Genomic DNA, 26,952 nt, shown 5'->3' with positions numbered 1-26,952 from the left:
GTCCCATACAGATATTGTTCTGGCCTTTCTGAGGTCTCATGGGTGGAAAGTGAACATAGAAAAGAGTTCTCTCTCTCCTCTCACAAGAGTTTCCTTCCTAGGAACTCTAATAGATTCAGTAGAAATTAAAAATTTTCTGACAGAAGTCAGGATATAAAAGCTTCTAACCTCTTGCCGTGCTCTTCATTCCACTTCTCGGCCCTCAGTGGCTCAGTGTATGGAAATGATCGGCCTAATGGTAGCGGCAATGGACATAGTTCCGTTTTCCCGCCTACATCCCAGACCACTGCAACTTTGCATGCTCAACCAGTGGAATGGGGACTACACAGATTTGTCTCCTCTGTTAGATCTGGATCAAGAGACCAGGGATTCTCTTCTCTGGTGGTTATCTCGAGTCCATCTGTCCAGGGGAATGAGTTTCCGCAGGCCAGAGTGGACTATAGTGATGACAGATGCCTGGGGCGCAGTCTGGAACTCCCTGAAGGCTCAGGGTTCGTGGACTCAGGAGGAAGCCCTCCTTCCGATAAACATTCTGGAACTTAGAGCGATATTCAATGCTCTTCAGGCTTGGCCTCAACTAGCTGCGGCCAAGTTCATCAGATTTCAGTCGGACAATATCACGACTGTAGCCTATATCAACCATCAGGGGGGAACAAGGAGTCCCCTGGCCATGATGGAGGTTTCCAAGATAATTCTATGGGCAGAGTTTCACTCTTGCCATCTCTCAGTTATCCATATCCCAGGAGTAGAGAACTGGGAGGCGGATTTTCTAAGTCGGCAGACTTTTCATCCGGGGGAGTGGGAGCTCCATCCGGAGGTATTTGCCCAGCTGATTCATCTATGGGGCAAACCAGAACTGGATCTGATGGCGTCTCGTCAGAATGCCAAGCTTCCTCGTTACGGGTCCAGGTCAAGGGATTCCCAGGCAACGCTGATAGATGCTCTGGCAGTGCCCTGGTCCTTCAGCCTGGCTTATGTGTTTCCACCATTTCCTCTCCTCCCTCGTCTGATTGCCAAGATCAAGCAGGAGAGAGCTTCGGTGATCTTGATAGCACCTGCGTGGCCACGCAGGACTTGGTATGCAGATCTGGTGGACATTTCATTGTTCCCACCATGGACTCTGCCGCTGAGGCAGGACCTTCTACTCCAAGGTCCATTCAAACATCCAAATCTAGTTTCTCTGCGTCTGACTGCTTGGAGATTGAACGCTTGATTTTATCAAAGCGTGGTTTCTCCGAGTCAGTCATTGATACCTTGATTCAGGCTCGAGAGCCTGTCACCAGGAAAATCTATCATAAGATATGGTGTAAATATCTTCATTGGTGTGAATCCAAGGGTTACTCATGGAGTAAGGTCAGGATTCCTAGGATACTATCTTTTCTCCAAGATGGATTGGAAAAGGGATTATCGGATAGTTCCTCAAAGGGACAGATTTCTGCTCTGTCTATTCTTTTACACAAGCGCCTGGCTGATGTTCCAGACGTTCAGGCATTTTGTCAGGCTTTGGTTAGAATCAGGCCTGTGTTTAAACCTGTTGCTCCGCCATGGAGTTTAAATTTAGTTCTTAAGGTTCTTCAAGGGGTTCCGTTTGAACCCTTGCATTCCATAGATATCAAGCTGTTATCTTGGAAAGTTCTGTTTTTAGTAGCTATCTCTTCGGCTCGAAGAGTTTCAGAGTTATCTGCCTTGCAGTGTGATTCCCCTTATCTGATCTTCCATGCAGATAAGGTAGTTTTGCGTACCAAACCTGGGTTTCTTCCTAAGGTAGTATCTAATAGGAATATCAATCAGGAAATTGTTGTTCCGTCACTGTGTCCTAATCCTTCTTCAAGGAAGGAACGTCTGTTACACAATCTTAATGTGGTTCGTGCTTTAAAGTTTTATTTGCAAGCTACTAAGGAGTTTCGTCAAACATCTGCATTGTTTGTTGTCTACTCTGGAAAGAGGAGAGGCCAAAAGGCTTCGGCAACTTCTCTTTCTTTTTGGCTAAGAAGCATAATCCGTTTGGCTTATGAGACTGCTGGCCAGCAGCCTCCTGAAAGAATTACAGCTCATAGGTAGCTTCCACATGGGCTTTTAAAAATGAGGCCTCTGTTGAACAGATTTGTAAGGCGGCAACTTGGTCTTCACTTCATACTTTTTCCAAATTTGATACTTTTGCTTCTTCTGAGGCTATTTTTGGGAGAAAGAGTTTACAGGCAGTGGTGCCTTCCATTTAAGTACCTGCCTTGTCCCTCCCTTCATCCGTGTCCTAAAGCTTTGGTATTGGTATCTCACAAGTAATGGATGAACCCGTGGACTGGATACACCTTACAAGAGAAAACAAAATTTATGCTTACCTGATAAATTTCTTTCTCCTGTGGTGTATCCAGTCCACGGCCCGCCCTGTCACTTTAAGGCAGGTGTTTTTTATTTTTAAACTAGTCACCACTGCACCCTATAGTTTCTCCTTTTTTTCTTGCTTGTCTTCGGTCGAATGACTGGGCGTGGCAGTTAGGGGAGGAGCTATATAGACAGCTCTGCTGTGGGTGTCCTCTTGCAACTTTCTGTTGGGAAGGAGAATATCCCACAAGTAATGGATGAACCCGTGGACTGGATACACCACAAGAGAGATAAATTTATCAGGTAAGCATAAATTTTGTTTTTCTGTTCCAAACAAGTTTTGCAGATGTCAGAAAAATAGTTGCGCTTTTAAAATTTAAAGGCGCAGTACAGTGTCTTTTTGCATTAACATTTTGCATACAATTTGAATCGGAGCTCAATATTTTTAGCAAAATACGACTATTGTTAATATTGCTAGTCTGTTTAACATGTCTGACACTGAGGATGAAACTCCTTGCTCTATGTGTTTACATGCCACTGTTGAACCCCCTCTGGTTTTGTGTTCCTCGTGCACTGAGAGGACCTTACAATGTAAAGCACAAATTTTATGTAAAGAAGATGTGTCTAAGGATGATTCTCAGTCTGAGGAGAATCAGGGTATACCGCTAACTTCTCCCCAAGCGTCACAACCTTTAACGCCCACCCAGGCGACGCCTGGTTCTTCAGCCGCGTCTAATTCATTTACTCTGCAGGATATGGCTGTAGTTATGTCAACTACCCTTACAGAGGTATTATCTAAGTTGCCAGTGTTACAGGGCAAACGCAGTAGGACAGAAGTCAATGTGAATACTGAGTCCTCTGATGCTTTGTTAGCTATTTCCGATGTACCCTCACAGGGATCTGAATTGGGGGTCAGGGAACTCCTGTCTGAGGGGGAACTTTCCGATTCGGGAAGTGCGTTACCTCAGATGGACTCGGACGTTATGTCCTTTAGATTTAAGCTTGAACACCTCTGCTTGTTACTTCTGGAGGTTTTAGTGACTCTGGATGACTGTGACTCTATTGTGGTACCACCAGAGAAATTGTGTAAAATGGACAAATACTTAGAGGTACCTGCTTACACTGATGTTTTTCCGGTTCCTAAGAGAATCTCAGAGATTATTAAGAGGGAATGGGACAGACCGGGTAGGCCGTTCTCACCCTCTCCTAATTTCAAGAAAATGTATCCCGTATCTGACACTGTTTGGGACTCTTGGCAAACAGTCCCTAAAGTGGAAGGAGCTATATCTACCCTGGCTAAGCGTACAACTATTCCTATTGAGGACAGTTGTGCTTTCATAGACCCTATGGATAAGAAATTGGAGGGTCTTCTAAAGAAATTGTTTATTCATCAGGGTTTCCTTTTACAACCAATAGCCTGCATTGTGCCAGTTACCACTGCGGCGGCCTTCTGGTTTGATGCTTTAGAAGAGTCTCTTAAGACTGAGACTCATTTAGAGGATATTTTAGACAGAATTAAGGCTCTTAAGATGGCTAATTCTTTTATTACAGATGCCGCTTTTCAGATTGCCAAGTTGGCAGCTAAGAATGCCGGATTTGCTATTTTAGCGCGTAGAGCGTTATGGTTACAATCTTGGTCTGCTGATGTGTCATCTAAGTCAAAGCTTTTGGCTATTCCTTTCAAAGCGAAAACCTTATTCGGGCCTGATTTGAAAGAGATCATTTCTGACATTACGGGAGGTAAGGGTCATCTCCTACCTCAGGATAGAACTGCTAAACTCTGAGGGGTAAACAAAATAATTTTCGTTCCTTTCGGAACTTTAGGGGAGTCTCCTCTTCTTCCTCTTCTTCTGCCAAGCAGGAAGGGAATTTTGCTCAGGCCAAGTCTGTCTGAGGACCCAACCAGGCTTGGAACAAGGGTAAACAACCCAAGAAGCCCGCTGCTGCTACCAAAACAGCATGAAGGGGCTGCCCCAGATCCGGGACCGGATCTAGTAGGGGGCAGACTTTCTCTCTTTGCCCAGGCTTGGGTAAGAGATGTTCAGGATTCCTGGACACTGGAAGTCGTGTCCCAGGGGTATCAGCTGGAATTCAAAGGTTCTCTCCCAAGGGGGAGTTTCGTCAAACATCTGCATTGTTTGTTGTCTACTCTGGAAAGAGGAGAGGCCAAAAGGCTTCGGCAACTTCTCTTTCTTTTTGGCTAAGAAGCATAATCCATTTGGCTTATGAGACTGCTGGCCAGCAGCCTCCTGAAAGAATTACAGCTCATAGGTAGCTTCCACATGGGCTTTTAAAAATGAGGCCTCTGTTGAACAGATTTGTAAGGCGGCAACTTGGTCTTCGCTTCATACTTTTTCCAAATTTTACAAATTTGATACTTTTGCTTCTTCTGAGGCTATTTTTGGGAGAAAGAGTTTACAGGCAGTGGTGCCTTCCATTTAAGTACCTGCCTTGTCCCTCCCTTCATCCGTGTCCTAAAGCTTTGGTATTGGTATCCCACAAGTAATGGATGAACCCGTGGACTGGATACACCTTACAAGAGAAAACAAAATTTATGCTTACCTGATAAATTTCTTTCTCCTGTGGTGTATCCAGTCCACGGCCCGCCCTGTCACTTTAAGGCAGGTGTTTTTTATTTTTAAACTAGTCACCACTGCACCCTATAGTTTCTCCTTTTTTTCTTGCTTGTCTTCGGTCGAATGACTGGGCGTGGCAGTTAGGGGAGGAGCTATATAGACAGCTCTGCTGTGGGTGTCCTCTTGCAACTTCCTGTTGGGAAGGAGAATATCCCACAAGTAATGGATGAACCCGTGGACTGGATACACCACAAGAGAGATAAATTTATCAGGTAAGCATAAATTTTGTTTTTCTGTTCCAAACAAGTTTTGCAGATGTCAGAAAAATAGTTGCGCTTTTAAAATTTAAAGGCGCAGTACAGTGTCTTTTTGCATTAACATTTTGCATACAATTTGAATCGGAGCTCAATATTTTTAGCAAAATACGACTATTGTTAATATTGCTAGTCTGTTTAACATGTCTGACACTGAGGATGAAACTCCTTGCTCTATGTGTTTACATGCCACTGTTGAACCCCCTCTGGTTTTGTGTTCCTCGTGCACTGAGAGGACCTTACAATGTAAAGCACAAATTTTATGTAAAGAAGATGTGTCTAAGGATGATTCTCAGTCTGAGGAGAATCAGGGTATACCGCTAACTTCTCCCCAAGCGTCACAACCTTTAACGCCCACCCAGGCGACGCCTGGTTCTTCAGCCGCGTCTAATTCATTTACTCTGCAGGATATGGCTGTAGTTATGTCAACTACCCTTACAGAGGTATTATCTAAGTTGCCAGTGTTACAGGGCAAACGCAGTAGGACAGAAGTCAATGTGAATACTGAGTCCTCTGATGCTTTGTTAGCTATTTCCGATGTACCCTCACAGGGATCTGAATTGGGGGTCAGGGAACTCCTGTCTGAGGGGGAACTTTCCGATTCGGGAAGTGCGTTACCTCAGATGGACTCGGACGTTATGTCCTTTAGATTTAAGCTTGAACACCTCTGCTTGTTACTTCTGGAGGTTTTAGTGACTCTGGATGACTGTGACTCTATTGTGGTACCACCAGAGAAATTGTGTAAAATGGACAAATACTTAGAGGTACCTGCTTACACTGATGTTTTTCCAGTTCCTAAGAGAATCTCAGAGATTATTAAGAGGGAATGGGACAGACCGGGTAGGCCGTTCTCACCCTCTCCTAATTTCAAGAAAATGTATCCCGTATCTGACACTGTTTGGGACTCTTGGCAAACAGTCCCTAAAGTGGAAGGAGCTATATCTACCCTGGCTAAGCGTACAACTATTCCTATTGAGGACAGTTGTGCTTTCATAGACCCTATGGATAAGAAATTGGAGGGTCTTCTAAAGAAATTGTTTATTCATCAGGGTTTCCTTTTACAACCAATAGCCTGCATTGTGCCAGTTACCACTGCGGCAGCCTTCTGGTTTGATGCTTTAGAAGAGTCTCTTAAGACTGAGACTCATTTAGAGGATATTTTAGACAGAATTAAGGCTCTTAAGATGGCTAATTCTTTTATTACAGATGCCGCTTTTCAGATTGCCAAGTTGGCAGCTAAGAATGCCGGATTTGCTATTTTAGCGCGTAGAGCGTTATGGTTACAATCTTGGTCTGCTGATGTGTCATCTAAGTCAAAGCTTTTGGCTATTCCTTTCAAAGCAAAAACCTTATTCGGGCCTGATTTGAAAGAGATCATTTCTGACATTACGGGAGGTAAGGGTCATCTCCTACCTCAGGATAGAACTGCTAAACTGAGGGGTAAACAAAATAATTTTCGTTCCTTTCGGAACTTTAGGGGAGTCTCCTCTTCTTCCTCTTCTTCTGCCAAGCAGGAAGGGAATTTTGCTCAGGCCAAGTCTGTCTGAGGACCCAACCAGGCTTGGAACAAGGGTAAACAACCCAAGAAGCCCGCTGCTGCTACCAAAACAGCATGAAGGGGCTGCCCCAGATCCGGGACCGGATCTAGTAGGGGGCAGACTTTCTCTCTTTGCCCAGGCTTGGGTAAGAGATGTTCAGGATTCCTGGACACTGGAAGTCGTGTCCCAGGGGTATCAGCTGGAATTCAAAGGTTCTCTCCCAAGGGGGAGGTTTCTTCTTTCACGATTGTCTGCAGACCAGACAAAAAGAGAGGCATTCTTACGTTGTGTAAAAGACCTCTCTACTATGGGAGTAATTTGTCGCGTTCCAGGACTGAAACAGGGACAGGGGCTTTACTCAAATCTTTTCGTGGTCCCCAAAAAGGAGGGCACGTTCCGACCCATTTTAGATCTAAAGAGTCTAAACAAGTTTCTCAGAGTCCCATCTTTCACATGGAGACTATTCGAACAATTCTGACATTGATCCAGGAGGGTCAATATATGACTACCATGGATTTGAAGGATGCATACCTTCATATTCCTATCCACAAGGATAATCATCAGTTCCTAAGGTTTGCCTTCCTGGACAAACATTTTCAGTTCGTGGCTCTTCCCTTCGGGTTGGCCACAGCACCCAGGATCTTCACGAAGGTTTTAGGGTTCCTTCTGGCGGTTCTCAGGCCGAGGGGTATTGCAGTGGCACCTTATCTGGACGATATTCTGATCCAGGCGTCTTACCATCTGACAAAGTCTCATACAGACATGGTCCTGTCCTTTCTGAGGACTCACGGGTGGAAGGTGAATCTAGAAAAGAGTTAATTAATTCCATAGACCAAGGTTCCCTTCCTGGGAACTCTAATAGATTCCATATCCATGAAAATCTTCTTGACAGAGGTCAGAAAGTTAAAGATTCTGAATACATGCCAAGGTCTTCAGTCCAATCCTCGGCCATCAGTGGCCCAGTGCATGGAGGTAATTGGATTGATGGTGGCAGCAATGGACATCATTCCATTTGCTTGTTTTCATCTCAGACCACTACAACTGAGCATGCTCAGACAGTGGAATGGAGATTATACAAATTTGTCTCCTCAGATAGATCTGGATCAGGACACAAGAGACTCTCTTCTTTGGTGGTTGTCTCAGGATCATCTGTCCCAAGGGACGTGCTTCCGTAGACCCTCATGGGTGATAGTAACGACGGACGCCAGCCTTCTAGGTTGGGGTGCAGTCTGGAATTCCCTGAAGGCTCAGGGTGTGTGGACTCAGTCGGAGTCACTTCTTCCAATGAATATTCTGGAATTGAGAGCAATATTCAATGCGCTTCAGGCGTGGCTTCAGTTGGCTTCGGCCAAATTCATTCGCTTTCAGTCGGACAACATCACGACTGTGGCTTACATCAATCATCAGGGACGAACAAGGAGTTCCTTAGCGATGACAGAAGTATCCAAGATAATTCGGTTGGCGGAGGCCCACTCTTGTTATCTGTCAGCAATCTACATCCCAGGAGTGGACAACTGGGAAGCGGACTTTTTAAGCAGACTGACGTTTTATCCGGGGGAGTGGGAACTCCATCCGGAGGTCTTTGCCTCTCTGATCCTCAGATGGGGCAGCCCGGAGTTAGATCTGATGGCATCTCGTCAGAATGCCAAGCTTCCAAGATATGGATCCAGGTCAAGGGATCCTCAGGCCGAACTGATAGATGCCTTGGCAGTGCCTTGGTCATTCAACCTAGCTTATGTGTTTCCACCGTTTGCTCTCCTGCCTCGGGTGATTGCTCAGATAAAGCAGGAGAGGGCTTCAGTAATTCTAATCATGCCTGCGTGGCGTCGCAGGACTTTGTATGCCAATCTAGTGGACATGTCCTCTCTGCCACGTGGAAGCTTCCATTGAGGCAGGACCTTCTCTTTCAGGGACCCTTCCAACACCCAAATCTAGTTTCTCTGAAACTGACTGCTTGGAGATTGAACGCTTGATTTTATCTAAGCAGGGGTTCTCCGATTCGGTCATTGATACCTTGATTCAGGCACGTAAGCCTGTTACTAGAAAGATCTACCATAAGATATGGCGGAAATATCTTTATTGATGCGAATCCAAGGGCTACTCATGGAGTAGAGTTAGGATTCCCAGAATTCTGTCTTTTCTCCAAGAAGGATTGGAGAAAGGGTCATCAGCGAATTCCTTAAAGGGACAAATCTCTGCTTTGTCAATTTTACTACACAAACGTTTGGCAGATGTTCCAGATGTTTAGTCTTTTTGTCAGGCTCTGACCAGAATCAAGCCTGTGTTTAGACCAATGTCTCCACCCTGGAGTTGGAATTTTTAGTTCTTAATGTTCTTCAAGGGGTTCCGTTTGAACCCATGCATTCCATAGATATTAAGTTATTATCTTGGAAAGTTTTGATTTTGGTTGCTATTTCTTCTGCTCGTAGAGTTTCTGAACTTTCAGCGTTACAATGTTACTCGCCTTATCTTATCTTTTATTCTGATAAGGTGGTTTTACGTACCAAACCTGGGTTCCTTCCTAAGGTTGTTTCAAATAAGAATATTAATCAGGAAATTGTGGTTCCTTCATTATGTCCTAATCCTTCTTCTAAGAAGGAGCGTCTGTTGCATAACTTGGACGTGGTCCGTGCCCTGAAGTTTTACTTACAGGCAACTAAAGAATTTCGTCAATCTTCTTCTTTATTTGTTGTTTTTTCTGGAAAGCGTAGGGGCCAGAAAGCTGCGGCTACCCCTCTTTCTTTTTGGCTGAAGAGTATCATCCGTCTGGCATATGAGTCTGCTGGACAGCAGCCTCCTGAAAGAATTACGGCTCATTCCACTAGGGCTGTGGCTTCCTCATGGGCATTTAAAAACGATGCTTCTGTTGAACAGATTTGCAAGGCTGCAACTTGGTCGTCTCTTCACACTTTTTCCAAATTTTACAAATTTGATACTTTTGCTTCTTCTGAGGCGGTTTTTGGGACAAAGGTTCTTCAAGCAGTGGTGCCTTCCATTTAGGTTCCTGTCTTGTCCCTCCCTTTCATCCGTGTCCTGTAGCTTTGGTATTGTATCCCACAAGTAAGGATGAAATCTGTGGACTCGTCATATCTGGTAAAAGAAAAGGAAATTTATGCTTACCTGATAAATTTGTTTCTTTTACGATATGACGAGTCCACGGCCCACCCTGTCATTTCTAAGACAGGTATATATTTATTTTTCGTAAACTTCAGTCACCTCTGCACCTTTGGCTTTTCCTTTCTCTTCCTAACTTCAGTCGAATGACTGGAGGTGGAGGGAAGGGAGGAGCTATATATACAGCTCTGCTGTGGTGCTCTTTGCCACTTCCTGTTAGCAGGAGGATAAATCCCACAAGTAAGGATGAAATCCGTGGTCTTGTCATATCGTAAAAGAAACAAATTTATCAGGTAAGCATAAATTTCCTTTTTACTGTTCCTGAGCCATATTTCTGAGAATCACTCTTTTGATTTGGTATGCAAGTGTTAATGACTTAAACACAGGCCTGATTCTGACCAGGGCCTGACAAAATATGTATACAAAATAGACAATGCAGAAATCTGACCCTTCAGGGTACTCGCTGACAAACCTTTCTCCAGAACATCCTGGAGAAAAGACAAAATTCTAGGAATCCTGACCCTACTCCAAGAGTAACCCTTGGATTCACATCAATAAAGATATTTACGTCATACCATCTAGTAAATCCTTCTAGTAACAGGCTTGCAAGCCTGAATCATGGTCTCAATGACCGATTCTGAAAAACCACGCTTAGACAAAACTAAGCGTTCAATGTCCAAGCAGTCAGCTTCAGAGAAACGAGATTTGGATGAAGGAAGGGACCCTGAATAAGAAGGTCCTTCCTCAGAGGCAGCCTCCAAGGTGGGAGACATGACATCTTCACTAGATCTGCATACCAGATTCTGCAAGGCCACACAGGGGTGATTAGAATTACTGATGCTCTCTCCTGTTTGATACGAGCAATGGCTCATGAAAGGAGAACAAAATGGAAGAAACAGGTATGCCAGCATGAAATCCAAAGGGACTGCCAGAGCATCTATCAGAGCGGCCTGTAGATCCCTTGACCTTGACGCCATCAAATCCAACTCTGGCATCCACCATTTGAGGGTTAAGTTGGAGAACACCTCCGGATGGAGTTCCCACTCCCTGGAATGAAAAGTCTGTCTGCTCAGGAAATCCACTTCCCAGCTGTCTACTCCTGGAATGTGGATGGCAGACAGACAACAATTGTGAGCTTCCGCCCACTGAACAATCTGAGCCACCTCCTTCATAGCTAAGGAACTCGGAGTCTCTCCCTGGTGGTTGATGTAAGCCACTGAGGTCATGTTGTCTGACTGAAACCTGATAAACCGGGCTAAAGACAGCTGAGGCCAAGCCATCAGAGCATTGAAAATTGCTCTCAAGTCCAAGATGCTTATGGGGAGAACAGACTCCTCCTGAGTCCAAAGTCCCTGCACCTTTAACAAGTCCCAGACTGCTCCCCAGCCCAGTAGGCTGGCGTCCGTAGTAAAAATCACCCAGGAAGGTCTCAAAAGACATGTTCCCTGATACAGATGTTCCTGAGAAAGCCACCACGGGAGAGAGTCTCTTGTTGACTAATCCAGATCTATTCTTTGAGACAGATCCGTATGGTCCCCATTCCATTGATTGAGCATGTATAACTGCAGAGCTCTCAGATGGAATCAAGCAAAGGGCATGATGTCCATGGAAGCAACCATCAGCCCAATTACCTCCATACATTGAGCCACTGATGCCGAACTACAGACTGTAGAGCGAGGCAAGAATCTTGACCTTTTTGACCTCGGTCAGAAATATTTTTTCATTGATAGAGAAGCTATTATGGGTCCTAAGAAAACTAACCTTGTAGCTGGAACAAAGGAACTCTTTCCCAGATTTACTTTCCATCTGTGGGAACGTAGAAAATAACCCAAGACCGAATCACTGCCAAAAGAGCCCCCAGAACCTTTGATCAAATTCTGGGAGCCTGTTGCAAGGCCAAACTGAAAATCCACAAACTGATATTGCTTGTCTTGAAAGGCAAATCTCAGACATTTGTGATGATCCTTGTGAATAGGAACATGAAGGTACGCATCCTTCCAGTCTATGGTCGTCATGAACTGACCCGCTTGAACCAAAGGAATAATGAAACCTATAGTTTCCATCTTGAAGGATGGTGCTCTGAGAAACTTGTTTAGACTCTTCAGGTCTAGAATAGGACAGAAAGTTCCCTCTTTTTTCGGGAACCACAAACAGATAACTGCTTAAAAGCCACCACTGCCTTACTGAAAAGACTGACGTGGAGTACAGCTAAACCCAATCTTGAGAGGAAAGATCAGAGTAAACCTACTCTGGCTATCAAAAAAATAAAATCTTGATTAAAGTGTCAGACACCAAAAAATTTCACCTCCTCCTTGCACCGAAGGCAAAGAAAATGACTGGGGATTGTGGGTAGGGAAGTGATGCCTAATAGTTTGGCTGTGGTGCTCTTTGCCTCCTCCTGCTGACCAGGAGAGATATTCCCAACAGTAAATGATGAAGCCGTGGACTCACCATATCTTAGAAAAGAAATAAAGTTTTTTGAATAGATTAGAAATTCCCATAAAAGGAAACTACAGATGATAAACTGTATAAAATATATGTAGCGTTCACTTATGTATGTGTAGGTGCTGTTATACTGTGTGGTATAATATTTTATTTACAGAAAAACTAGATTTATTTCTGTGCTAATATTTTATGTGATGTCATCAGATACACAAATTACTGAGCACTACAGAACATTTATCAGAGTTTATAAACCTGCCCTGGTCACTGCAGTCTGGGACATAAAGAGTTAACAGGCAGACCACATGCAGTTACGTAACTGCCACACCCTTGTGCTGAATAGCTTTATATTGTAAGTTACATTTCCTGCTGCTGAATAGTTACGTATGTGCCACACCCTTGTGCTGAATAGAAAGATATTGTAAGTTTCATTTCCTGCCGCTGCTGGATACAAACATGGCGTCTGCTGATCTGAGAGAGGAGCTAACCTGCCCCATCTGCCTGAACTTTTATACAGATCCTATAACTCTGAGATGTGGCCATAACTTCTGCCTGGGCTGTATTAAGAGTGTGCTGGGTACGCAGAAGAGGTCTGGGGTTTATACCTGTCCTGTGTGCAGAAAGAGTTTTAATAAGAGACCTGAGCTTCAGAGAAACATAACACTGTGTAATGTAGTGAAGCATTTACAGATTACTCAGCCAGAGCAAAATGACACTGGGATCTTCTGCACTTACTGTATTCCTGTACCTGCTGCTAAATCCTGTCTACTGTGTGAGGCTTCTCTGTGTGATGCCCACCTGAGGTCACACAGCAAGTCTGAGGAACACGTCTTAACTGAGCCCACCACTTCCTGGGGTAACAGAAAATGCTCCATACACAGGGAGCTGCTGAAATATTACTGCACTGAGGATGCTACCTGTATCTGTGTGTTCTGCTCCCTGGCCGGAGAGCACAGGGGACACCAGGTGGAGCTGCTGAATGAGGCTTCTGAGAAGAAGAAAAAGAGACTGAGAGATGTTCTGCAGAAACTGACCACAAAGAGAGAGAAGACTGAGAAAAGAGTCCAGAGTCTGCAGGAGCACAGGAGAGGGGTGCAAGAGAAAGCAGCTGGTGTAACAGAGCGACTCACTGCCCTGATTAGGGACATCAGGAAACAGCTGGAAGACCTAGAGAAGCGAGTCCTGAGTGACATCACCCGGCAGCAGGAGCAGGTTTTACTCCCAATCTCTGATCTGATCCAGCAGCTGGAAAAAGAGAAGGACGAGCTGACCAGGAAGATGTGTCAAATCGAGGAGCTGTGCAACATGACTGACCCATTAACTGTCCGACAAGAACAGGAATCACACAGAGATGACTTTTGTGGTGCTGACAAGAGAGATAATGAGGTCACACAGAGAGGTGATAATCAGGTTCCTGCTGGGGGGCATTTGGTTGAGGGTCTGATCTCAGTGACCTTATACAGAGGTTTAGCTGATATTGTGACTGATGTAAAGAGAGAGCTGTATGTGCAGGTGACAGACATATTTCTTGATATAAACACAGCTAATAATAATGTTATTGTATCAGGTGAACTGAAAACGGCATCCTGCTCAGGTATAAACCAGCAGCGACCAGAAACACCAGAGAGATTTACTTATTATCCTCAGGTATTGAGCACCAGGAGCTTTTCCTCAGGACGACATTACTGGGAAGTGCAAATCAGTAAATCGGGGCACTGGTGTGTAGGGGTTTGTTATACCAGTATGGGGAGGGGAGGACGTCAGTCTTGGATAGGAAACAACAACAAGTCCTGGGGTTTGAATAGTGATAAAGATCTTTCAGTGGTCCATAACACAATACGCATCTCATTACAACCCCTTATATCATGTGACACAGTAGGAATACTGCTGGACTATGAGGCTGGGCGTCTGACCTTCTTTAAGCTGTGTGAACCGATCAGACACTTACACACCTTCACTACCACCTTCACTGAGCCTCTTCATGCTGCATTCTGTGTATGGGGTGAAGGTGCCTGTGTGAGAATCCTGCGCTAGATACACTGACCATAATAATAATGCTGCATTCTGGGTATGGGGTGATGGTGCATTCTGGGTATGGGGTGATGGTGCATTCTGGGTATGGAGTGATGGTGCCTGTGTGAGAATCCTGCACTAGATATACTGACCATAATAATAATGCTGCATTCTGGGTATGGGGTGATGGTGCATTCTGGGTATGGGATGATGGTGCATTCTGGGTATGGGGTGATGATGCATTCTGGGTATGGGGTGATGATGCATTCTGGGTATGGGGTGATGATGCATTCTGGGTATGGGGTGATGGTGCATTCTGGGTATGGGGTGAGGGTACCTGGGTGAGAATCCTAGCTAGATACACTGTTACATAATAATAATGCTGCATTCTGGGTATGGGGTGATGGTGCATTCTGGGGATGGGGTGATGGTACCTGGGTCAGAATCCTGCGCTAGATACACTGTTACATAATAATAATGGTGCATTCTGGGTATGGGGTGATGGTGCATTCTGGGTATGGGGGGATGGTGCATTCTGGGTATGGGGTGATGGTGCATTCTGGGTAAGGGATGATAGGATTCTCACCCAGGTACTATGTTAGATACACTGTCACATAATAATAATAATAATGCTGCTGCCTGTGAGCCAGTGACGTTTGTGCATTGTACACATTGTGTATGAACTGGGGATGAAATAAAATAAGATATTTATGCATGAAAGTCTGGTCTCCTTATGTTAAAGAGAGATGATTAAGCAGAAGGGCAAGAGACTCAAATCAATAGGAATCTGTGTATTGTGTACTGTGTGTTATGTATTGTGTATTGTATACTTTATGTACTGTGTGTTGTGTACTGTGTGTTGTGTTATGTATTGTGTATTGTATACTTTATGTACTGTGTGTTGTGTACTGTGTGTTATGTACTGTGTATTGTATACTTTATGTACTGTGTGTTATGTATTGTGTATTGTATACTTTATGTACTGTGTGTTGTGTACTGTGTGTTATGTACTGTGTATTGTATACTTTATGTACTGTGTGTTGTTTACTGTGTGTTGTGTACTTTATGTACTGTGTGTTATGTATTGTGTATTGTATACTTTATGTACTGTGTGTTGTGTACTGTGTGTTATGTACTGTGTATTGTATACTTTGTTATGTACTGTGTGTTATGTACTGTGTGTTATGTATTGTGTGTTATGTACTGTGTATTGTATACTTTGTTATGTACTGTGTGTTATGTACTGTGTGTTATATACTGTATGTTATGTACTGTGTATTATGTACTGTATGTTATGTACTGGGTGTTGTGTACTGTGTTATGTGCTGTGTATTATGTGCTGTGTGTTATGTACTGTGTGTTATGTACTGTGTGTTATGTACTGTGTGCTATGTACTGTGTGCTATGTACTGTGTGCTATGTACTGTGTGTTATGTACTGTGTATTGTATACTTTGTTATGTACTGTGTGTTATGTACTGTGTGTTATGTATTGTGTGTTATGTACTGTGTATTGTATACTTTATGTACTGTGTGTTATGTACTGTATGTTATGTACTGTGTATTGTATACTTTATGTACTGTGTGTTATGTACTGTGTGTTATGTATTGTGTGTTATGTACTGTGTATTGTATACTTTATGTGCTGTGTGTTATGTACTGTGTGTTATGTACTGTGTGTTATGTACTGTGTGTTATGTACTGTGTGTTATGTACTGTGTGTTATGTACTGTATGTTATGTGCTGTGTGTTATGTGCTGTGTGTTATGTGCTGTGTGTTATGTACTGTGTGTTATGTACTGTGTGTTATGTACTGTATGTTATGTACTGTGTATTGTATACTTTATGTACTGTGTGTTATGTACTGTGTGTTATGTATTGTGTGTTATGTACTGTATGTTATATACTGTGTGTTATGTACTGTATGTTATGTACTGTGTATTGTATACTTTATGTACTGTATGTTATGTACTGTATGTTATATACTTTGTGTTATGTACTGTGTGTTATGTACTGTGTGTTATGTACTGTATGTTATGTACTGTGTGTTATGTGCTGTGTGTTATGTGCTGTGTGTTATGTACTGTGTGTTATGTACTGTGTGTTATGTACTGTGTGTCATATACTGTATGTTATGTACTGTGTGTTACATACTGTATGTTATATACTGTGTGTTATGTACTGTGTGTTACATACTGTATGTTATATACTGTGTGTTATGTACTGTGTGTTATGTACTGTGAGTTATGTACTGTGTTATATACTGTATGTTATGTACTGTGTATTATGTACTATATGTTATGTACTGGGTGTTGTGTACTGTGTTATGTGCTGTGTGTTATGTGCTGTGTGTTATGTACCGTGTGCTATGTACTGTGTGATGTACTGTGTATTGTATACTTTGTTATGTACTGTGTGTTATGTACTGTGTGTTATGTACTGTGTATTGTATACTTTATGTACTGTGTGTTATATACTGTATGTTATATACTTTGTGTTATGTACTGTGTGTTATGTGCTGTATGTTATGTACTGTGTGTCATATACTGTATGTTATGTACTGTGTGTTATGTGCTGTGTGTTATGTGCTGTGTGTTATGTGCTGTGTGTTATGTGCTGTGTGTTATGTACTGTGTGTTATGTACTGTGTGTTATGTACCAGTGTTATGTACTGTGTATTGTATACTTTATGTACTGTGTGTTATATACTGTATGTTATGTACTGTATGTTATATACTTTGTGTTATGTGCTGTGTGTTATGTGCTGTGTGTTATGTACTGTGTGTCATATACTGTATGTTATGTACTGTGTGTTATGTACTGTGTGTTATGTACTGTGTGTTATGTACAGTATGTTATGTACTGTGTGTTATGTACTGTGCGTTATGTACTGTGTGTTATGTACAGTATGTTATGTACTTGTGTTATGTACTGTGCGTTATGTACTGTGCGTTATGTACTGTGTTATGTACTGTGTGTTATGTACTGTGTGTTATGTACTGTGTGTTATGTACTGTATGTTATGTACTGTGCGTTATGTACAGTATGTTATGTACAGTGTGTTATGTACTGTGTTATGTACTGTGTGTTATGTGCTGTGTGTTATGTGCTGTATGTTATGTACTGTGTGTTATGTACTGTGCGTTATGTACTGTGCGTTATGTACTGTGCGTTATGTACTGTGCGTTATGTACTGTGCGTTATGTACTGTGCGTTATGTACTGTGCGTTATGTACTGTGTTATGTACTGTGTTATGTACTGTATGTTCCCTTTTTTTATTTTATTTTTATTTAATATATCAATATATATAAAATGTTGCATTTGACAAAATAGATTTCTGTATACCACGGTAAAAGAAAACAAACAATACAGAAAAGAAGCAGAAAAGAAAAGAAAAAAAGAAAACAAGCTAACAACAATTGTGTACCAAATTGACATATACACCAATATTTTGACCTTCTTATACATTCCAATTACACAAAACTAGCAACATAACAAAAAACAAAACAAAACAAAACAGAAGAAATAAAAAAAAAAATTAAAAAAAATTATATTATAAACCTTCTCTAACTCCCCACGTGTCCCTCTCTCCAACTCAGCCAATCAGCAGAACGAATTTAGCTTAATATTTATAATTTGTTCTATACGATATATGAAGTCATTACCCTGAGAGCAAACAAAAAGCTTCCAGATGTTGCAAAACTTTTCCCCAGAAGACCCTCCTATTTTAAGATCATAAGCTGCTTTAATTGCTGCATCTAATAGTAGTTTCCTTATTTCCGCTATTGACGGAGCTTTATTTATAGTCCAGTATCTAAAAATAAGTGTTCTAGTAATTGTTAATGCTACCACCAGAAAGTTAGTATCTTTATCCCATGAAAAATGGGATCTAAGAAAAAAAATAGATTCCTTAGTTAGGAAAATTTTCCTTTTCAATATAGTAGAAAAGAAGAATTCTAGTTTCTTCCAGAACTGGTTTAGTTTCGGACAGTTCCATATCAAATGGATTAAATCTGGATCAACCGAGTGGCATTTAGCGCAACAGTTAAGCACTTTTTTATTCCATTTTGCCACTCTACGTGGAATAAAATAATCTCTGTGTAATAACCTAAATTGGATTTCTCTATGGTAAGATGAGGGGAGTAACTTTTGGGTGATAATTAGACTTTTCAGTAGTATTTTTTCCAAGTTAGAGGGATCACCCGCTGATGTCCAGAATGACACCAATTCTGTTAGTGCTGAGTTTTCATCTAAAGACAGCAATAGTTTATATATGAAAGATAACAGACCTTTTCTAATCTTAGCAACATCAATTAAAGGATGAGCTTTCCATAATTGAGGAGCTATCCTAGTTAGTTTAAGAATATAGTCCTTAACTTGTAAAAAATAAAACATATGTTTCTTTTGCACTGCAGGGAATTTTTCTTGGAACTTATCAAATGTATACACTTTATTTATGGTGTAGTTATAAAAATCACTCACTACTAATGGTCTCTCTGGTGACCATTTCTTAAAGATGTCAGATATATTACCTAAAGGGAAGTGAGGATTACCGCTTATCGGCATCCATTTTGAGATATTTTGACTCGTTCCAATACTGGTAGACAGATTTCTCCATACTTTTATTATATCCCTGTACAAAGGGTGTAACAGAAGGCTCTTTCCTAGCTCTCTATTTGTGGCGCAGAGTACATAATTTAAGGATAACGGAGAGCAAACTTGATTCTCTATGGACTCCTCAGAGTATATAAAGGACCTAGATAACCAATCTAGGGGGAAACATAAAATTGCCGCCTGATTATAACGCTCTAAATTAGGTAGAGCCAGGCCCCCCTTATTGTAAGGCTGATATAATTTAGTTAGTTTCAACCTTGGTTTTCTCCCGCTCCATAGAACAACCTTAATGATGGATTAAAACGGTTTAAGTCATTTCTATCTATCAGAAAAGGAAGCATCCTTAACGTGTATAAAATCTTAGGAGTAATAAACATCTTAAAAAGAGAAATTTTTCCCGACAACGATACCGGAAGTGATGCCCAAGACTCTAATCTGTTTCTACTATCCCCTAATATTGTGCCAAAATTGTCTTTATACCAATCTGTTATGTTAGCTGAGATTTTTAAGCCAAGGTACTCCAGGGTTTTAGTTTCTATAAATTGAAACGTTTGTGGTTCCCCAGGGTTCTCTTTAAGCCACAAGATTTTTGATTTTGAAAAATTTGTTCTATAGCCCGAAACCTCACCATACAGTTCAAGCAACCCCATAATCGCACTAATTTGCCTTTTTGGTTCAGCGACAAATAACAGAAGATCGTCCGCAAACAAGGCGGTTTTGAGTTTTATTTGTCCTATACTGATTTCAATCAATAAGTCTCTCAGTTTAATGGCCAGAGGTTCCATTATAAGGTCAAATAGTAATGGTGACATTGGGCAACCCTGACGGGTGCCTCTTGTCAGAGTGAAAGAATCCGACATAGTCATTAATCAAAATAGAAGCCTTAACATTCGTATAGATCTTATCAATAAAATCCCTGAAGTAACCCCTGAAGCCAAATCTCTCCAAAACTTGGCTCAGAAAGGGCCATTCCACCCTGTCGAAGGCCTTCTCTGCATCCAAAGATAGCAGGAAGGCCTCCGTCAGGGCAGAGCGATCCCCCTCATATTGACATATTACCTGTAAATTTTTTCTTATGTTCATCTCTGATAGTCTTCCCATAATAAACCCTGCCTGATCTTGATGCACAATCGCCGGCATTAAAGGTTTCATCCTCTCCGCAATTATTTTCATCAAAATTTTATAGTCTAGTCCTAATAACGAGATAGGTCTATACGAGATCATATCTGTTGGATCCTTGTTGGGCTTTGGAATCAAAATTATATTAGCCCTCTTAAAGTTCTCAGAGATCTTAGATTCTGTTCTGAAGTATTCATTATATAGATCGGACAGTACTGGCCTTATCTCCGTTCGTAGTATTTGGTAAAACTCAATGGGTAAGCAATCCGGGCCTGGAGCTTTCCCTCTTGCCATTGAACCAATAATTTTATAAATCTCATTTTCTGTTATTGGTTGGTTTAGAAGATCACAATTTTCTGTTGAAATTGTAGGCAAGCAAATCCCATCCAGGAACATTTTAATAGTATCTGCATCTGGACGTTGAGATGAATAAAGATCATAATAAAAAGCATGAAATAGATGTGAGATCTGCTCTTGTTCTGTAACTAATTGATCTTTTACCTTTATTGCTGCTATTGGTCTCTTCCTAGACTGTCTTTTAAACATTGAGGCCATAAATTTACCTACTTTGTTACCAAATTTTGCAAATCTGGCACTGTTTTTATATAGGAGTACCTGTGCTTCTCCCAAGAGAAATGTCTCTCTTTCTTTCTTAGCTTGAAAATAATTTTCAATATTTACCTTACAGGCTCTTTCCAAAAGTTTAATGTATGATTACTTTATCTCACTTTATCTTAGAGGGCCTTATCTTTACTCGCCTTCTCCTTCTTTGCTTTCGCCACATAACTAGCTATTTCCCCTCTTAGATAAGCTTTCGCTGTTTCCCAAAAAAGCTGAGTGTTATCCCTGCAGTGGTTGTTAAATGTTCTAAAATCTTCCCAAGTTTTAGTTAAGAAACTTCTAAAATCGATAGAATCTCGCAGATAGACCGGGAAAAAGAAAGAATTATATAAGAATTTCCTTTTCGTTGTAATGGCTAAAACAACCGGGGCGTGGTCTGACAAACTAAATTCCCCAATAATACATTTCTCAATCTTTGGTACCAAAAGATCTGAGATTAGAAAAAGGTCCAATCTCGAAAGTGTGTTGTGGGACTTGGAACAGCATGTGTATTCTAGGCTGTTGGGGGTTAACAACCTCCATATATCTACTAGTTTAAGTGAGTTGTAAAGTAAGTTACAAATTTTTTTTTCAAACTTCAATTGTGTAGACTTAATTTTCACTTTAGTGTTACCACTCCCCACTTTCCTTCTATCCAGATAAGAATTCGGGGTAACATTAAAATCCCCTGTCATCAAGATTTTAGCTTTTGGAAATTTGAACATCTTCTTTACCAATAAATTCCAAAACCCTTCATTAGGGATATTTGGACCATAAATATTCACTAGCAAATATTCTTCATTGTGAATAGAAAGTCTAATAATTACATATCTCCCTTCCTTATCTATAGATGTATTTAAGATTTTATATTCTAGTCTTGTATGGAAAAGAACCATAACCCCTCTGGAGGATTTTGTATATGATGAAAAAAAAGTTTCTCCCAACCATTTAGCTTTGATCTTTCTATGCTCTGTATCGGATAGATGGGTTTCCTGTAGGCAAGCTATGTCAAAATCCCTTCTACTTAGGAGGTTCATAACTGCCTTTCTTTTTATTGGGGAGTGGATCCCCCCTATATTCCAGGTTAGAATTTTAACCATTCCACCCAGCAAAAAAAAGTGAGCAGTAAATCAAGCCTAGTAGGGCGCGCAAGGGGAGAAGGGAACACGGGGAGAGTAGAAGGAGAGGAAAAAAAGAAAAAAAGGGACATTTACATAGCTTAACAGGGCATTTACACCACCTTAGTTTAAGCTCTATGCCTGTTTTTAAAGAAAAACTTATACTTAGCGGCAATCTAATGACTGCCTTAAAACCATGAAGCAGGACTATATTTATTACATACCCCCTACACTTAAAAGTAAACTATTTAACAGTTTGTATTCTACCCACGTGTTTTTAATCAACCCAAGAACTATAACTATTAATATCAGTAAGTATATGGCGAGTCTGTACATTTTACATGCAACCCTATACATAAGCATATGATAATAAGCTTCTTATCCCCTTCTCCTTCTCCTCTCTCTCCTTTCCCTCCCCACTATCTCCCCTTCCTTTCCCTTTTCACTGGTTCTTTGCCCAAATATCATATTTTCACTCTTATAAACATTTATGTGCATCGGTGAATAGTACACTCTCAACTTTTAACCCAAAATAACCAATGTGTTCATATATCTTAGCAGGGTTAATCCCTATACTTAAGACTAAAATTTTCAGTGGTTTATACATTACTCGCATACTTTCAATCATCCAAAAATTTAATTACTAACAGTATCAACAAATATATAATAAATTTATGCATTTTACATACACCCCTGTACTATTAATTCTATATTCTAATAACATTCTCAATTTTATAAAAATTTATGTGCAGTAGTGGATAATTCACTCTCAAAATCTGAACCACCTTATTTGATAGATGAAAAAGAGAAAGAGGGGAGTAAGAAAAAGGAAAAAAAAAAAAAAAAAAAAAAAACGAAAATACCCCATGACAGTTTCACTGTATAAATGGGAAAGAGAAAAAAAAAAAACGAAAATACCCCATGACAGTTTCACTGTATAAATGGGAGAGAGAAAAAAAAAAAAATACCCCATGACAGTTTCACTGTATAAATGGGAAAGAGAAAAAAAACAAAAAAACAAAAAAAAAAACAAACAAAAACAACACACACAATAAACAAAAAAAAAACATTTGTACAAATATTCGCATAGCCCTAGTTTCAAATGGAAGGAGGACTCTCATTCAATTTTCTCCCTATTTTACTTAATTCTCCAAGAAGGACTGAGCTGTTTCAGGGGAGTCAAAGAAAAAAAAATCTGTGCCGGATTTTATCTTAAGTCTAGCTGGATACAGCAATGAAAAAAATCTATTTTCAGCCACTAGGCGAGAGCATAGAGCTGAGAATTGCTTCCTTTTCGTTGAAGTCTCAATAGAAAAGTCTTGGAAAAGTAGGATCTTTGTTCCTTGATATTGCAGGGGTTGTTGCTTCCTGCAGGCTCTCAAAATTTCGTTTTTCCCCTGGAAATTTAGAAACTTCGCTATGACTGGCCTCGATCTTCTACCATTTGGCGTTGATGGATCCCTTTCTCTTCCCATCCTGTGTATTCTCTCAGTTATGAAGATATTCTCCCCCATATTTAGACCGAGCATCTCTGGGATAGAATGTTCCACAAATTTCTTTAATTCTTGGAAGGATAAGGCTTCAGGGATACCAATTAGGCGTAAGTTATTTCGCCTTGACCTGTTTTCTAGGTCATCTATTTTTGTAAGTAAGGATAGATTTTGCTTTGTCAGGTTTTCCATCTGTAGTTAAATTATATTTTGAGCATCCTCACAATTTGAAATCCTCTGTTCTGCTTCATTTATTCTTTCTGCATGATTTTTCAATTCTTCTAGAATTGTGCCCAGCCTTGTATTGATTTCTTCCAATTTTGGACCAATTAAAGCAGATACTAAAGTTGCAATTTCTCCTGCATATGAAGTATCTGGGATCCTATCTTCTCTCAAAGATTTATTCGGGGAGCTGGTTATAATAGCAGATTTATTAGCTTTCTTCTCCGCTTGTTTTATCTTTGGTGACATTTTTGGTTGGGTGAGGTATTTATCCATATAGAAGTAAATGAATACTATGTCACTTAGTAGGTTTCTTACACTCGTATCGTCAAGTGTGCAGTTACTATCAAACGGTATCAGCCCCCTTAGAGAAATTTTATAGTTATATGTGTAGAAGAAGGATGCCAAATCGGGATAGGGGACCTTGCATGCTTATTGTTTTATCTATTGTTTTATCCAATAATTCCCCAAACTGTTAAATACCCCAAGCAGGGGAAGGAAAAAAAGGGGGAAAAACAAAACAAAAAAGCAACTGTCCAGAGGAAAAAAGGCAGGGCCAGTTGGTCCCAGAGTGAGAATTTCCACCTCAGCAAATCCTCAGTATCAGCGGTAGATAAGACAGGGGAGGGGGGAAAGAAATAACCTTCTCCAAAGCCCAACAAAGAGATAAATAAATAAACAATTCCTACCTCCCCTTCTTTTACTTCTCCCTTCCTTAGTTCCTTGCTTTCAGTTCCGTTGTGCTATTAACAAGCTCTTGTCCTCTTGTTGCTTCCTTTCCTTCTCTTTCCTTTTCTTGTTTTAGATTGTATAGGGGGTTAAAGATGCTGTGCCTGCAATTGCCCTACTTCCCCTCCTAGGACATCACCATGCAGGCCCCAGCGTTGGTCAGCGGACAGAAACTCTGGCCACAAGACCCTTCTTGTAACACTGTATGCGGCAACTGACGTGGTCACCCACGGCACAGCCTCTCTCCCGCGGCACTCCCGGAGGTTCCCCTGTGTGGTCGCCACTTCACCACACTACCCCCAAATTCCTCACAGAGAGTCTCCGCAGTAGGCCCTGAAATCACAGAGTCGGCATAGGACACGGCTTTTTTTTTTTTTTTTACCGCTGTCGATTCCGTGCTTGTCTCTGTGTTTGCGCTGTGCTCCGTTGCGTGATGGCGTAACAGCGTCACGCCCCCTCCTCCTCATATGGACTACACGGTACATAACACACACTGCACAATGCACACTACACGGTACATAACACACACGGTACATAACACACACGGTACATAACACACACGGTACATAACACACACGGTACATAACACACAGTACATAACACACAGTACATAACATACTGTGTGTTATGTACTGTGTGTTATGTACTGTGTGTGTTATGTACCGTGTGTGTTATGTACCGTGTGTGTTATGTACCGTGTGTGTTATGTACCGTGTGTGTTATGTACCGTGTAGTGTGTATTGTGCAGTGTGTGTTGTGTTGTATTGTGTACTGTGTGTTATGTACTGTGTATTGAGTACTGTGTAGTGTATGTTGTGTTGTATTATGTACTGTGTGTTATGTACTGTGTAGTGTGTATTGTGTAGTGTGTGTTATGTACTGTGTAGTATTGTGTACTGTGTGTTGTGTTGTGTTGATATGTTACTGCATGATGTGGATGACAGGAACTAGTGTTGCCTGCTGTAGGTTAAGTGATTTTGAAATAACCACCAAGCAATGTATATTGAGATCCATTGAGTATTTGTTAACTCACAATTTGTTTATGTTTGATTGGGGCTTCTATCTCCAACAGCATGGAACTGCAATGGGGGCCAAAATTGTATCAAAAACCTATAGCAGGCAACACTATTCTTGTATGTAGTTCATGTCAGCCACATCATACAGTGCGTGGTGTACCTAAGGGACAATATATCAGGGCCAAAAGAAATTGTACTGACCATGATAATTATATGAAACAAGCAGATGCAATTATATAATGTCTGAAAGAGAGGGGATATGATGATGTTACCCGTAATAAGGCACAAATGGAATAGTAAATAGTCTGCCCAGGGAACTTTGTTATAAAACTAAACCTCCTAGAGGAAAACAACAGAAACTTAAGTTTGTGACTACATATAGCTTGGAGTATCAGGGTATATGCAATATAATTAAATAATGTGTGCCCATTTTATATACTGACCCTATACTAAAATTGATAGTTCAGGAAAGCTGGGACTTTGTTTCTAATAAAGGCAAAACTATAGGTAATTATGTTTCCCTTTACCTAAGAGAACACAGACATACTGGCTTAGGGGAAGGAAAGGGTTTTATAAATGTTGGAGACAAATTTGCAAACCATGTGAGTATGTGGAGGAAGGGAACAGTTTCACTTCCACAAGTACCAATCAGCAACCCAATATAATTGTTTTAATTAATTGTGCAACCACTCATGTAAAATATTTATTGACCTGCAGGGGGTGCTCTAACCAGTATGGGCTCCATGTACTAAGAGGCGGACAGACAGCTTCGCAACTTGCGAAGCTATCCGCCTGCCTTTGCTACATACGGGCAGCGGATCTGTTTGTCCACTAGCCGGTATGTATCATTACACACTCCTCGAAGTGTGTAATGCCCACCCTTTCCTTTGCACGACCAATTGCGCGACTGAAGGGGCTGTCAATCAGCGTTAGCGAGCGAGCGAGCTCTCTGTGATTTTCCCTCGCCACCTCAGAGGTGGTGTAGGGTGTAAGAGGCAGTGGTCCAATAACTGCTGCTTCTTTAATTCTGGGAAGCAAGCTTGCATATGCGATCCTGCCCCGCAAGGGCTCCGGTGCAGTTCTCGCTGCTTCGTTCATGGAACCCTATGTGGGTAAAGCTAAGAGACCCCTGAAAGATACATTTTTAGAACATGTTAGATCTATAGATGGTGCAGATTCTGACTCCTATAGCAAAACATTTTAGAGAATTTCACGACTCTGACTAAATTAGTAACTGTACAAGGCATCGATCATGTTCCAGCCTGAAGAAGAGGAGCTGATAGAGAGAGCAAATTAAACTTACAGGAAGTTTTTTTGCTATTTATACTCTATAGCTCTATACCCAAGGGTCTCAAGTGAAGAAAAGATATTGATTTGTATAAAATGTATCTATATGGATCTATACTACAAGAAATAAAATATAACAAAAAATGTTTATAAATGAGAATAAATATAAAGAGGCTCAGGAGCAGTAAATAACCTAGCTTCTAGCTGCTGATTGGTGGCTACATATATATATATACCTATTGTCATTGGCTCCCTCATATGTTCAGTTAGAAACCAGTAGTGCACTGCTGCTCCTTCAACAAATGATACCAAGAGAATGAAGTAAATGTGATAATATAAGTAAATTGGAAAGTTGTATAAAATTGTATGGTCTACCTAAATCATGAAAGAAAACGTTTGGGTTTCATGTCCCTTTAAGATACATCAAATCATTTTCAT

General features: G+C 41.1%; 1 protein-coding gene across 1 annotated transcript; it reads left to right on the top strand.

Moving 5' to 3' along the window:
* The first annotated feature begins 12,747 nt into the window (after window positions 1–12,747).
* Window positions 12,748–15,039, top strand: LOC128636163 (E3 ubiquitin/ISG15 ligase TRIM25-like). Its single transcript, XM_053689211.1, has one exon. The coding sequence runs from the start codon at window positions 12,763–12,765 to the stop codon at window positions 14,338–14,340; it is 1,578 nt and encodes a 525-aa protein (XP_053545186.1). The 5' UTR covers window positions 12,748–12,762; the 3' UTR covers window positions 14,341–15,039.
* The last annotated feature ends 11,913 nt before the right edge of the window (window positions 15,040–26,952 follow it).

Source organism: Bombina bombina, chromosome 7 (genome assembly GCF_027579735.1).
Source record: "Bombina bombina isolate aBomBom1 chromosome 7, aBomBom1.pri, whole genome shotgun sequence".
NCBI classification, from domain to species: Eukaryota; Metazoa; Chordata; class Amphibia; order Anura; family Bombinatoridae; genus Bombina; species Bombina bombina.
Note: the sequence above shows the minus strand (reverse complement) of the source record. Positions and strands in the feature narration are given on the sequence as shown.